General features: G+C 43.7%; 1 protein-coding gene across 1 annotated transcript in view; it reads left to right on the top strand.

Annotated features, from left to right (window-relative positions):
- Nucleotides 1–15,684, top strand: part of unc5ca (unc-5 netrin receptor Ca) — a 157,967-nt gene that overhangs the window by 126,672 nt on the left and 15,611 nt on the right. The window contains exons 9-11 of the mRNA XM_084177519.1: nucleotides 6,650–6,737; nucleotides 9,031–9,199; nucleotides 15,365–15,598. Coding sequence (XP_084033645.1) covers nucleotides 6,650–6,737; nucleotides 9,031–9,199; nucleotides 15,365–15,598 — 491 coding nt within the window. The remainder of the gene's footprint in view (nucleotides 1–6,649; nucleotides 6,738–9,030; nucleotides 9,200–15,364; nucleotides 15,599–15,684) is intronic.

The raw sequence follows: 15,684 nt of genomic DNA, 5'->3' as shown, positions 1-15,684 counted from the left end.
CTCACAATGATTATCACCTCCAACATCAGCTTCATTTTATCCCATATCAAATCATCATGGTATCGTTACTGGATGATTTACTACTTAGATTGTTCCTGTCACCCCTCTAAACGTAATATTTGAGACATTCACAAATATAATCACTTACTACGCGTAAAGAATCAATGATATTCCAAGCGTCTGTTAAAAAGTTGTTTGAGACGTAATCTCCTACGTCTTCCTTAACATACCACGTTTCATTGAGTTGACTACACCTTCTAATATAAACCTAGAACCCCTTTTTGGTAATGCAATCATCTCCACTTGTTGCATTGATGTTTTAAAATAAAAAACTATTGTTTAATAACTTCAGTTTACTGCTCCATCATCCTAATAGTAAAAACTACCTCCCGTTGTTCAACGTACCAGAAACAGATTATTGTTTTTATAATTAATTAACCGTCTACATAACTCACTGGTGTTTAAACAAACTATAGAATTTAATAATTACAAATTGTCAAAGAACGTTTCCTATTCACCTATTTGGACATCTGCTCCACATTACCCTCTTCGTCCTTTATAGGGGAGTCCTTTATAGCCCAGCGAGCACGACTCTCTTTCACCCGTTTACTAAATCATGGCATTAGTAAATTATATCCACAAGCCACTACTACCTAATAACATATTTTCATTGACCTTACTAGAAAGAATGATTCTAATACCAGTCTACTCAAACAATCCAATGCAACATGTCTCATCTCCCAATTAACCTACTTTCCTTTTAACACAGAAAACCCTCTACAATCTCTATTATCCTCTACCTCTGTCTTTCCATCTAACGTTACTTTACCAGGTGACCAATTATTGTTAAGTTATAGTCAAAACACATAAAACCTCTATTCACAGAGATGCCACTTTAATTACTATGTTATCCTATCCGCCATGGTTTGGTAAGACAATCTCTTTCGGATAATCTTATCAATTCAACCAGTGATTCATGTCAACAGCATCAATGTAACAGTTTTGCTTCCTTCCCTACATGGGCTTGAACCAGGGACCCTCTGCACACATTAACAACAGTCACCCTCGAAGCACCACTACTCGTCATTCAACAAAAGGCGCGACCTTGCAGAGCAAGTCAAACAACGACTTCAAGGTCGCAGAGCAAGTTACGTCACCAATCTAAACGCATATATTGAATTTATATCCATATTATCAATATCCAATTTATTGATAGACATTACGCCACCATTCTCAATCGTTTAATTTAGCAAACCCTTAGGCAATGCAAAAAATTACCTCAATCGTCTCGCTATTCCTGTTTAAATAATGGTCATTCAATTTGAACCAAGCACGCGGATAGATCTTTCATTCTACATCACCAAAAATAAATACTTTGTATCTGTCTAAGCAACTCATACCAACAGTAGAATTACACTCAGAAACCCAGATTTTACTCTATGCCATTGAAATGACTAAGAAATCCCACAAATAGCCCAATTACACTGGCTTATCTCCTCACCATCCAATACAAATTCCTTCACTACATCACCTTACCTCCGCAATGATAATTAGTTTAATAGAAAATTGGCTTTGTACTATGTTATAAGTTACGTCTTTAAATTCCAGTCCTTATGGGCAGTTCATTTCTTAACCCTTATCTCTATCAAATGATCCATCACCGGAACAAACTCAGAAAACCTTTATTTATTATTTCCCACCCCCTGACGTACGTCTACGTTTGGGTGAGCAAGTTAATACATACGTATTACTCTTAATTACCTCTCTAGTAATCGATTACCCACATAAACTTCATCATATTTTTTACATCTTCACATACTCCATATAGAACTTTAGAAACACCTAGGTACTCGCATTAAACAATCCCTTCGTGTTTTGTTTAACGATCCTCGCTCAACACAAATCAACTTCTTCAAACGTACTCCCAGCGGAACCCAAAAAAATAAACTGACTGTAGCTTCAAAGACACTGACCTTCCTGTCATTGGACCCTCACCGGTTCTCTAACCTTCAGGAAACCCCGTCAAAGTCAAGCCTCTCATTAAAACATATACTTTTCCACTACACTCTTAACATAACCCAACGTTCTCCATACCACTCCTTGATATCATATGATGGGCATTGATGTATGGAACCACAATATAATGTTATATCAAAAGCTTATTATCCAAACTTATCATACACATTCATATAATTTATTATGCACCCTTTCAGATTAAAATTACTTTCTGCTCTTTGTTCATAAAATAGCCTATGTTGTTCCATATACCTCGATGCCATCTGGTTAACAAAAATGGTTGCATCGAGTTTACTTAAAAGGTCTCTTCCCATTAACGCCATAGTAGTTGTACCGTTTACTATAAATGAATGTTGATAATCAATTTGTAACGGGAGACATATATGATCAATTTGCGTAGTTCCACTAATTCCGATAGACTGGACTTTTTGTCATTTAGCAAACGCTCTTATCCAGAGTGACTTACAGTTAGTGAGTGCCCACACTTTCATACTGGCCCCCCGTGGGAAACGAACCCACAACCCTGGCGTTGCAAGCACCATGCTCTACCAACTGAGCTACAGGGGACCTTCAATCTTGTTGCCTTTAAAAATTGAATTCTTTCACCAGATACACATAAGCTTAACTGTGGTGTTTCTAATGGGCTATCCGAAATATGCAATTGCGGTGCATTGATCATGTATTTAACCTCCTCCCTGCCTATCGGTGTTGTATGTCATTCTCCCCATAATAGATTACCCGGCTTCTCCTCTCTAGGCTTATTCTGGGAATTAGGGTGCGGTTGGGCAGGAGTCCAATTTCCCTCTCTCTATCTCCCTCGATTATTATCGTTCCCCTGCTTCAATGAAAAATTCCAGAATTGTATTTGCTAATCTATTGTTTAAATCTGCATTTTGGTTTTGTTTGATTATTGTAAATATAATTTTCATAATGTAGATTAAGTTGCTCCATTTGCCAAATTACATAATGTCCTAACTAATTTTTCCTCCTTCCTAATGATATTTACCGGCCATTGTGCACTCATTAAATCCCATGCTTTATACACCTCTTTCATATAATCTAGATCCCATTTCGGGTTGCTTATGGCTGTATTATCATTTATATACTTTCACGCTACTTGTAATTTATACCTTTTAAAACTACCACCTTGAGGATAGTCATTATCTGTCCATGCTGATAAATCACTAAGATATAATTCCACATAGAAAAATCCTAATTTAATTAACATCCATTCGCACATTGTCTGATTTTCACTACTTTTAAAAGAGACTTGTTTTAAATGCGGATTTGTCTGTAATAATTTAGTCATTTCCTTTCTCTCTCTTCGAGGTAAATTAAGCTCTGATTTACTCTTAATGGTGACTGTTTTTCCAGATATCGGTCTACTAAGCTGGCCATCCATTACTTCTATTAGTTCATGCAATATTAGTAATCAAATACTTGAATCAAATCCCCAACTTGATCTTTATTAAAATGTTGTTTGCCTATTTTGTAATTGGTGCCATGATTCAACATGATCGCTCTGAGCATTTCACAAATAAGTTATTCTCTCCTTACGAAGGTATACAAACCTAATGATGATACAACACATCATAGATTTCATGATGATACAACACATCAGAGATCCTATTTTATAATGATACAACACATCAAAGATCCTATTTTATGATGATACAACACATCAAATATCCTATTTTATGATGATACAACACATCAAAGATCCTATTTTATGATGATACAACACATCAGAGGTCCTTAATCTATCTCTTTACGTCCTACACCCACTCCTTTATTCTCTTTAGTCTTTGTACTCATTACTCTTAACACATCCTGATTTGAATCATTTCATTGTCTAATTTGATCATTCTCCTTACATCTATTTACGTACTCGAATACAACTAATCTGTTCCCCTAAAAAAATATTTGTATTTTAAATGTTTGTTACAGCTCAGCTTTACCACAGATAATCAAAATTTGACATAATTAAAAAAAAAAGGAAAGTCTGCTTACCTGTTAGTTCGGCTGTAAACTGCATCCTGTTCGTTCAGACGCCAATCTGTTATGATGAGTTTCTGGTATCGAGAAGTTCAGGATGCAAGAGAATATGGGACACAGATGGAGATTTGATTCAGTCATTATTTAATGCTTACAATAATGGATTCAATGACAGGCGGTACGGACGTAGCCTCTTGCCATATGAATGACTTCCATAGAAAATCTCTGTTTTATATAATGCTCTCCGAGCTGCTTCTTGATATTATCTGCCAACCATCATTGAGTGTCACTCATCTACCACAATAGCATCCCCATGCTTGGTATTGTATGTCATCCCAGCCAGGCCATTCCATCACGTACACCTTCTAAGATTATCAAAAGTGGCCCCCAATCTATCTTGGCACGCAGACCTTCTGTCCCTCACCAGTGACCTCTATAACACATGGCGTGTCCTTGTCCTCTCTCCTACATGCAGCTTAGGAGTTTACAAACATGAACAATCTTGTATCAAAAAGTCATTACAACAAGGACTGTGTTGAATTGACAGTTCGTTGACAGCGCTTCAGTGCTGTATTGAATTGACAGTGTTTCAGTACTGTATTGAATTGACAGCGTGTTGACAGAGTTTTCAGGTTGGTGATATCGTTAGGAGGCTGCATAACCGACCTACCTCCCCTTTGGCACCTGTATGCTATTCTCTGCTCTCATCATCTGCAGACAGCAAGGGCCTATGGCACCACCATTCATTCTCAATGCAATGAACAAAAACTGGCAGGGAGGAATTCCTCCCCATCCCGAGGTGATGAATGGAAGAGCTAATTCAAAGGGAGTGACGTGTTTGTCAGCAGATGGAGAACACGGCAACCTGCTTAATGAATGACATGAAAGCCGATAGCTGGCTGGAGACGTGTCAAGCTAATCAGCCGCTGTTTCGGAAGCACATTGAGAGGTTACTGTAGCTGACTGAGGTGTAGCAGTTGCCGTTGCTGCGTCAGCTCACTGTACCGTAGTAGACTCGTTCACAGAGCCGACTATATTGGATGTTATTGATAGTCTGTACTGATCACTTTACTGTAATAGTGTTTCCTGGTCCTGGTCCTGGTCCTGGTCCCGGTCCCGGTCCCGGTCCTGGTCCCGGTCCTGGTCCCGGTCCTGGGGACCCAAAGGGGAGCATATTTTAGTTATTGTCCTCGCACTAACACACGTACTGCGGCAGATCCCGGCTCATGCCTAATGCATGGATGAAACCGTGCACACACATAGGATGCATCCCAAATGGCACCCCATTCCCTTTGTAGTGCACTAATTTTGACCAGAGCCCACGGGGTGTCCGATAGGGCCCTGGTCAAAAGTAGTGTACTATAAAGGGAATGGGGTGCCATTTGGGATTCAGACATACATGACTGTGGATCCTCGGGGAGCTGAAATACAGTCCACTTAAGGAGGGTGCCTAGAGAATGCAGCGCTTGGTCCATTACAGTATTGGCTCCGATTAGGGCCAAGTCAATGGGGTTGTGGCTTGGAGTTGATTACACACAATGAATGTGATGATTCAATCCGGTTTGTCCCTTTAGTGTTGTGTTTTAGTTAGTTTTCATCATGTTGTAATGGTACAGGGTAAGTGATAGGCAGTTTGAGAGCTGCTCCCTAGACCTCCCCTGGGGACAGAGAAGAGAGAACACTCATTGCGTTACAATGGATGTCCAGTAACGGGCGTAGACAATTGTTCTCGAGTACTTTCCATGAGGTTCCTCTGCCTGTGTTGTAACCCTGTAGCTAGGCCAATTACTACAGTAATAACATTGTTGTGACATAGTATTTCAGTTCTTGCTCCTAGTAATTAAGTTTGGGCAGTACTTGTTTTAAACACAAGTGGAATTAATATCTTAAATAAGTCCCTTTTTTAAATAAAAACAATTAAATTCAACTGTTTTTATATGCAGTTAAAACACTTACTAATGAGCTATGTAACAACATGTTATTTATGTTACATTGTGGTGTAAGTACAGCGTTACTACACAGGTTACATCTTAATGTAAAGTGTTACCTAAAAATATATACAGTCATACGTCAACATAAGAGCCTTTAATTGAACCTCTGTTCGCCTGTGCAGCTCTGTCAACACATGCTACAGCCTAGTGTCCTTTCCTCTTGGTTTGAATGAGTCCAAATCAGACACAGGCTAAAAGCCTGATAAGTGGCTACTGAGACCAAGAGGATGAACAGTCACATAGGAAAGGGCATGTGTCCAAATGAGTCCAAATCACAGACACAGGCTAAAAGCCTGATAAGTGGCTACTGGGACCAAGAGGAGGCCTGTTTTGTTGGCCACTTGAGATATTTAATAAGGGGGTGTGGGTATATAGTTGATGTGTGCCTCTCATCCAGCCCAGTGTGTTCTCAGGAGTCCAGCCTGCGGTGTGGTCTTAATGATCTGACTTGTGATTTCTCCTTCTCCTTCTCTCATCCTCTCCTCTCTAATTCTCTCCCTCCCTCCCTCCCTCCTCTCTTTCTCTCTCTCCGCTCTCTCTGCCTCCCTCCCTCCCTCCTGCTCCCTCCCTCCTGCTCCCTCCCTCCCTCCCTCCCTCCCTCCCTCCCTCCTGCTCTCTCCCTCCCTCTTCCTTCCTCCCTCCTGCAGGTGTGAGCTTGCTGGTGCCAGCGGGGGCTGTTCCCCAGGGCCGTGTGTATGAGATGTACGTGACGGTGCACAGGAAGGACAGCATGAGGTGAGCTCCATTAGCACAGCACCAGGGGCTGGAGCCCCCTGCCTTCCTGTCAGCCTGATCTGTCAGCCTGTTCTGTCAGCCTTCATGTTCTGTCACCCTGTTCTGTCAGCCTTCATGTTCTGTCACCCTGTTCTGTCAGCCTTCCTGTTCTGTCAGCCTGGTCTGTCTGCCTGCCTGCCGGGTCTGTCAGCCTTCCTGTTCTGTCAGCCTGGTCTGTCAGCCTTCCTGTTCTGTCAGCCTGGTCTGTCAGCCTGTTTTGTCATCCTGTTCTGTCTGTTCTGCCTTCCTCCCTGTCTGTTCTGCCTTCCTCCCTGTCTGTTCTGTCAGCCTGCCTGCCTCCCTGTCTGTTCTGCCTTCCTCCCTGTCTGTTCTGTCAGCCTGCCTGCCTCCCTGTCTGTTCTGTCAGCCTGGTCTGTCAGCCTGTTTTGTCATCCTGTTCTGTCTGTTCTGCCTTCCTCCCTGTCTGTTCTGCCTTCCTCCCTGTCTGTTCTGTCAGCCTGCCTGCCTCCCTGTCTGTTCTGTCTGCCTGCCTTCCTTCCTGTCTGTTCTGTCAGCCTGCCTCCCTCCCTCCCCTGTCCCAGCCTGCCTCCCTGCCTGTCCTTGTGTGCTACTCTCCTGTCTTCAACCAATAAGCAGCTCAATACCAGCTAAACCCCTGTATTCTTACCCACCGCCACTGATACCACTCCCAGTATCACCCAGATAAGACAGGTTTTCAGTGTTCAGTACCGACCAGATTTGAGACCTTTAAATTACACGTTTTCCTCATCAATCTACACCCAATACCCCATAATGACAAAGAGAAAACAGGTTTGTAGAAATTTTAGCAAATTAATAAAAAATAAAAAACAGATATTTATTTACATTTATATACTTATTTACATAAGTATTCAGACCCTTTGCTATGAGACTCAAAATGGAGCTTAGGTACATCCTGTTTCCATTGATCATCTTAGAGAGGTTTCTACAACTTGATTGGAGTCCACCTGTGGTCAATTCAATTGATTGGACATGATTTGGAAAGGCACACACCTGTCTATATAAGGTCCCACAGTTGACCGTGCATGACTGAGTAAAAACCAAGCCATGAGGTCGAAGGAATTGTCCGTAGAGCTCCGAGACAGGATTGTATCGAAGCACAGATCTGGGGAAGGGTACCAAAACATTTCTGCAGCATTGAAGGTCCCCAAGAACACAGTGGCCTCCATTCTTAAATGGAAGAAGTTTGGAACCACCAAGACTCTTCCTAGAGCTGGCCGCACAGCCAAACTGAGCAATCGGGGGAGAAGGGCCTTGGTCAGGGAGGTGACCAAGAACCCGATGGTCACTCTGACAGAGCTCCAGAGTTCCTCTGTGGAGATGGGAGAACCTTCCAGAAGGACAACTATCTCTGCAGCACTCCACCAATCAGGCCTTTATGGTAGTGGCCAGACAGAAGCCACTCCTCAGTAAAAGGCACATGACAACCCGCTTGTAGTTTGCCAAAGGCACCTAAAGGACGCTGTCCATGAGAAACAAGATTCTCTGGTCTGGTGAAACCAAGATTCAATTATTTGGACTGAATGCCAAGCGCCACGTCTGGAGGAACGGAGCAAATTACAGAGATCCTTGATGAAAACCTGCTCCAGAGCGCTCGGGACCTCTGACTGGGTTGAAGGTCCACATTCCAACAGAACAATGACCCTAAGCACACAGCCAAGACAACGCAGGAGTGGCTTCGGGACAAGTATCTGAATGTCCTTGAGTGGCCCAACCAGAGCCCGGACTTGAACCCGGTCGAACATCTCTGGAGAGACCTGAAAATAGCTGTGCAGCGACGCTACCCATCCAACCTGACAGAGCTTGAGAGGATCTGCAGAGAAGAATGGGAGAAACTCCCCAAATACAGGTGTACCAAGCTTGCAGCGTCATACCCAAGAAGACTCGAGGCTGTAATCGCTGCAAAATGTGCTTCAACAAAGTACTGAGTAAAGGGTCTGAATAGTTATGTAAATGTGATATTTCAGTTAGATTTTTGATTTTGCTTTGTCATTATTGGGTATTGTGTATAGATTGATGAAGGGGGAAAAAAACGATTTAATCCATTTTAGAATAAGACTGTAACGTAACAAAATTTGGAAAAAGTCAAGGGGTCTGAATACTTTCCCGAATGCACTGTAATTCGGTAACCAAAGGAAATTCACACATCCACAAACATCAGTTGAGGTTGTGTAAAAAAAAAGTTTACTACAGTGACAATACTCATACATTTTGCCCTGAAGGGAGCGTTTTAAAATCTCTCTCATCTCTCTAGGCCCCCGGTAGAGGATGTTCAGACAGTGTTGAGCCCCGTGGTGAGCTGTGGCCCCCCAGGGGCCCTCCTGACCCGCCCAGTCATCCTCACCATCCATCACTGTGCCGAGGCCGACGGAGACGACTGGCAGATCCAGTTGAAGAACCAGCTGAATCAGGGCCAATGGGAGGTGAGAATGCTAGCTGTATGGGGTCAGGCTGATTTATAAGACACACGTCATGTTCCCGTGCTCAAACATTGCTGACGCATGCCAGGTTTTACAATACGTATCAGCTAACCACATCATGTTATAGCAATCTGGTGCCCGACGGCAGTTGTTGACGGGGCACGCGACCATTGGTTGATGCATGCGACGTCTGAGCAGGGGGACACGACCTATAGCTGACAGGGCGGGACTAGTCATTGAAGAATACAACTGGAATATTCATGCTTGCAAAAGCCTGAAAAAAATTTAAATATGATGGGATTTGTCATGAAGCTTTGTCAGGTTACATATACCATATATGTGTATACTGTACCTGCTGTTGGAAGTCATAGTGTTGAATTGTATACAGAAGATATTGTCTGGGGGAACAAACATGTCTCCTGGGCAGGAGGAACTCCAGAGGTCCTTCATGCCAATAGCGACATAAAGACAGGCTGCGTCCCAAATAGCACCCTCTTCCGTACAGGCTCTGGTCAAAAGTAGTGGACTATATAGGGAATAGGGTACCATTTTGGAAGTAACCACATGCTTGTAGAATGGGAGGGGAGAAGTGTAGTAGAAGCTTGACTCTCAGACTGGGCCATGCTTGGCAGGGGGATAAGACAGACTGGGCCATGCTTGGCAGGGGGATAAGACAGACTGGGCCATGCTTGGCAGGGGGATAAGACAGACTGGGCCATACTTGGCAGGGGGATAAGACAGACTGGGCCATGCTTGGCAGGGGGATAAGACAGACTGGGCCATGCTTGGCAGGGGGATAAGACAGACTGGGCCATGCTTGGCAGGGGGATAAGACAGACTGGGCCATGCTTGGCAGGGGGATAAGACAGACGGGGCCATGCTTGGCAGGGGGATAAGACAGACGGGGCCATGCTTGGCAGGGGGATAAGACAGACTGGGCCATACTTGGCAGGGGGATAAGACAGACTGGGCCATGCTTGGCAGGGGGATAAGACAGACGGGGCCATGCTTGGCAGGGGGATAAGACAGACTGGGCCATGCTTGGCAGGGCTCAGTAAACACAGCACCCAAACTCAATTAGACCAACAGGATGGTTGAAAAGCTGTTAGCACAAGGAATTTGCTCCAGTTCCATCCCTCATTTCCATCCCTCATTTCCATCCCTCATTTCCATCCCTCATTTCCATCCCTCCCTCCCGCCGTTCCCTCCCTCCCGCCGTTCCCTCCCTCCCGCCGTTCCCTCCCTCCTTTCTCTACTTCTCTCTGTTCCATCCCTCCTTCCGTTCCATCCCTCCCTCCTTTCTCTCCTTCCCTCCCTCTCTCACAGCGTGAGCAGACTACCTCTGAGGAGTCGATGGTGTGTGTGTGTGATAGGGGCCCACCCCTGGTCCTGTATCGGTGGTGTGTTGGTACTGTTTGTGATAAGACTGTCTGCAGGCGTCACTGTGGGAACAAGGCCCCTATGTTGTTATCGCACAGAAACACAAAGTCTGCCCACAATTATGCATGCAGTGTGTGTGGGTGGGTGCTTAGGTTTATTGAGCCACAGATCAGAATGCAATCCATGGAGTTGGACACAGCCGTGGAGTTGGACACAGCCGTAAAATTGGACACAGCCTGTCAGCTGTATTATGGGGAAAATTACAGCTGTGGTTAGAAGCAATAACTGATTCACACAATATTGGTTTTCTACAACCTCGTATTGATACGGCTCATCAAAAGGCACATAACTCCAGATGAGGTGTGATTTGGAGCTCAATAGTCATTTCAGAAAAAGGCCCTGTGTTGATCTATAATAATGTGTCCTCTTCCCTACCAGACCAGACTATATATATATATCATCCTTCAGAAGGTGACAGGGGGGTGGTGGCGCAACAACGCAGATGAAAAAAGATAACTTAAGGGCTTGATTAAATCCGTATCGCAGAAGATCTGCGTTATAGCTCAATTGAAATGTAAAGGTAATTTCCAATTGAGCCGACATATGCAGCGTTTACTGTGAATGCAGTCTCCACTAACGCGGCAACATTGCCTTTAGATTTCAATCGTGCTATACCGCAGATCTTCCACAGTACTGATTGAATCGAGGCCCAAGACATGCAACAGATATATACAAGTGATCTTGATGTATAAGTAGCCTTCTCTGAGCCTGAACGGCGCATAGGACAGGAGCCTATCTCCTGTTTCTGTAGTGAGGCAGCTGGATGTACCAGTACACCTCCTGGACAGGACGCTAGTCTATGTCCTGTTTCTGTAGTGAGGCAGCTTGATGTACCAGAAAACCTCCTGGACAGGACGCTAGTCTATGTCCTGTTTCAGTACCACTAGAATTCTGAAGACATTAGAATACATACAGTTGAAGTCGGAAGTTTACTTACACTTAAAACTTGTTTTTCAACCACTCCACACATTTCTTGTTAACAAACTATAGTTTTGGCAAGTTGGTTAGGACATCTACTTTGTGCATTACACAAGAAATTTTTCCAACAATTGTTTACAGACAGATTATTTAATTTATAATTCACTGTATTACAATTCCAGTGGGTCAGAAGTTTACATACACTAAGTTGACTGTGCCTTTAAACAGCTTGGAAAATTCCAGAAAATGATGCCATGGCTTTAGAAGCTTCTGATAGGCTAATTTACATCATTTGAGTCAATTGGAGGTGTACCTGTGGATGTATTTTAAGGCCTACCTTCAAACTCAGTGCCTCTTTGCTTGACATCATGTGAAAATCAAAAGAAATCAGCCAAGACCTCAGAAAAAAAATTGTAGACCTCCACAAGTCTGGTTCATCCTTGGGAGCAATTTCCAAACGCCTGAAGGTACCACGTTCATCTGTACAAACAATAGTACACAAGTATAAACACCATGGGACCACGCAGCCGTCATACCGCTCAGGAAGGAGACGTGTTCTGTCTCCTAGAGATGAACGTACTTTGGTGCGAAAAGTGCAAATCAATCCCAGAACATCAGCAAAGGACCTTGTGAAGATGCTGGAGGAAACAGGTACAAAAGTATCTATATCCACAGTAAAACAAGTAATATATCGACATAACCTGAAAGGCCGCTCAGCAAGGAAGAAGCCACTTCTCCAAAACCGCCATAAAAAAGCCAGACTACGGTCTGCAACTGCACATGGGGACAAAGATCGTACTTTTTGGAGAAATGTCCTCTGGTCTGATGAAACAAAAATAGAACTGTTTGGCCATAATGACCATCGTTATGTTTGGAGGAAAAAGGGGGTGACTTGCAAGCCGAAGAACACCATCCCAACCATGAAGCACGGGGGTGGCAGCATCATGCTGTGGGGGTGCTTTGCTGCAGGAGGGACTGGTGAACTTCACAAAATAGATGGCATCATGAGGAAGGGAAAATTATGTGGGTATATTGAAGCAACATCTGAAGACATCAGTCAGGAAGTTAAAGCTTGGTCGCAAATGGGTCTTCCAAATGGACAATGACCCCAAGCATACTTCCAAAGTTGTGGCAAAATGGCTTAAGGACAACAAAGTCAAGGTATTGGAGTGGCCATCACAAAGCCCTGACCTCAATCCTATAGAACATTTGTGTGCAGAACTGAAAAAGCGTATGCGAGCAAGGAGGCCTACAAACCTGACTCAGTTACACCAGCTCTGTCAGGAGGAATGGGCCAAAATTCACCCAACTTATTGTGGGAAGCTTGTGGAAGGCTACCCGAAACATTTTACCCAAGTTAAACAATTTAAAGGCAATGCTACGAAATACTAATTGAGTGTATGTAAACTTCTGACCCACTGGGAATGTGATGAAATAAATAAAAGCTGAAATAAAGCATTCTCTCTACTATTATTCAGACATTTCACATTCTTAAAACAAATATTGTCATGAATAATGTCAGGAATTGTGAAAAACTGAGTTTAAATGTATTTGGCTAAGGTGTATGTAAACTTCTGACTTCAACTGTACAGTCGTGGTCAAAAGTTTTGAATTACATATCAATTAATTTTCACAAAGTCTGCTGCCTCAGTTTTTATGATGGCAATTTGCATATACTCCAGAATGTTATGAATAGTGATCAGATGAATTGCAATTAATTGCAAAGTCCCTCTTTGCCATGAAAATTAACTTAATCCCCAAAAAATATTTCCACTGCATTTCAGCCCTGCCACAAAAGGACCAGCTGACATTATGTCAGTGATTATTTCGTTAACACAGGTGAGAGTGTTGACGAGGACAAGGCTGGAGATCACTCTGTCATGCTGATTGAGTTAGAATAACAGACTGGAAGCTTTAAAAGGAGGGTGGTGCTTGAAATCATTGTTCTTCCTCTGTTAACCATGGTTACCTGCAAGGAAACACGTGCCGTCATCATTGCTTTGCACAAAAAGGGCTTCACAGGCAAGGATATTGCTGCTAGTAAGATTGCACCTAAATCAACCATTTATCGGATCATCAAGAACTTCAAGGAGAGAGGTTCAATTGTTGTGAAGAAGGCTTCAGGGCGCCCAAGAAAGTCCAGCAAGCACCAGGACCGTCTCCTAAAGTTGATTCAGCTGCGGGATCGGGGCACCACCAGTGCAGAGCTTGCTCAGGAATGGCAGCAGGCAGATGTGAGTACATCTGCACGCACAGTGAGGCGAATACTTTTGGAGGATGGCCTGGTGTCAAGAAGGGCAGCAAAGAAGCCACTTCTCTCCAGGAAAAACATTAGGGACAGACTGATATTCTGAAAAAGGTACAGGGATTGGACTGCTGAGGACTGGGGTAAAGTCATTTTCTCTGATGAATCCCCTTTCCGATTGGTTGGGGCATCCAGAAAAAAGCTTGTCCGGAGAAGACAAGGTGAGCGCTATCATCAGTCCTGTGTCATGCCAACACTAAAGTATCCCGAGACCATTCATGTGTGGGGTTGCTTCTCAGCCAAGGGAGTGGGCTCACTCACAATTTTGCCTAAGAACACAGCCATGAATAAAGAATGGTACCAACACATCCTCCGAGAGCAACTTCTCCCAACCATCCAAGAACAGTTTGGTGACGAACAATGCCTTTTCCAGCATGGTGGAGCACCTTGCCATAAGGCAAAAGTGATAACTAAGTGGCTCGGGGAATAAAACATCGACATTTTGGGTCCATGGCCAGGAAACTCCCCATACCTTAATCGCATTGAGAACTTGTGGTCAATCCTCAAGAGGCCGGTGGACAAACAAAAATCCACAAATTCTGACAAACTCCAAGCATTGATTATGCAAGAATGGGCTGCCATCAGTCAGGATGTGGCCCAGAAGTTAATTGACAGCATGCCAAGGCGGATTGCAGAGGTCTTGAAAAAAAAGACTCTTTGCATAAACTTAATGTAATTGTCAATAAAAGCCTTTGACACTTATGGAATGCTTGTAATTATACTTCAGTATACCATAGTAACATCTGACAAAAATATCTAAAAACACTGAAGCAGCAAACTTTGTGAAGACCAATACTTTCATTCTCAAAACTTTTGACCACGACTGTACATATCCATGCTTTCAACCCATTGGTTAATTGTAGGCTAAATGGAAGTAAACAGTCATCCAGCCTTCAATACAATGCTGTACCCACCCACATTGCCTTGCTATTCTCTCATTACATGGCTAGTGCTGTCTCTGAGGTCCTATTAAATAGGCTAATGACCAGCTTTAATGCTGCTATTATACTGTTTAACAGCCAAGCTTACTGCAAAGGCTTTTAAAATGTTGTTGTTTTTCTCCCCTCATAATAACAGGAAAATGAATGCTAGTGTGTGTCTGGTGTACTGTAGTCATCAGGATGAGGATAATAGAAGGTAGAGTAGCACAGTAAACCAGGGTTCTGGAACAAGGAAGAGGAGACTTAAAGGAGAGGTTAGACTTAAAGGAGAGGTTAGACTTAAAGGAGAGGTTAGACTTAAAGGAGAGGTTAGACTTAAAGGAGAGGTTAGACTTAGAGGAGCGGTTAGACTTGGAGGAGAGGTTAGACTTAGAGGAGAGGTTAGACTTAGAGGAGAGGTTAGACTTAGAGGAGAGGTTAGACTTAGAGGAGAGGTTAGACTTGGGCAGTGTGTGCTGTTTGAACACACACACACACACCATGCCATATGGACAAGGGGTCTCTATCAGGGGAATGCACTATGCTCAGTCTCTCATCATACAATAACTAACTCCTCCTCTTCAGGACGTGGTAGTGGTCGGGGAGGAGAACTTCACCACACCCTGCTACATCCAGTTGGATGAGGAGGCGTGTCACCTACTGACAGAGACCCTGGGGACCTACTGCCTGGTGGGCCAGTCTGTCAGCAAGGCTGCCGCCAAGCGCCTCAAACTGGCCATCTTCGGCCCCGTGTCCAGCACCACCCTGGAGTACCACATTAGAGTCTACTGTCTGGACGACACCCAGGACGCACTCAAGGTAATGGGGGTATGAAACACTGGGTAGGAATTAAGACAGCCCTAGACACTGACTCCTTGGGTCTCCTTGGGAATGCTAATATGGAC

The sequence above is a fragment of the Coregonus lavaretus genome (genome assembly GCF_964263955.1).
Source record: "Coregonus lavaretus genome assembly, chromosome: 14".
Classification (NCBI taxonomy): domain Eukaryota; kingdom Metazoa; phylum Chordata; class Actinopteri; order Salmoniformes; family Salmonidae; genus Coregonus; species Coregonus lavaretus.
This window is presented reverse-complemented; position numbering and strand designations above follow the sequence as displayed.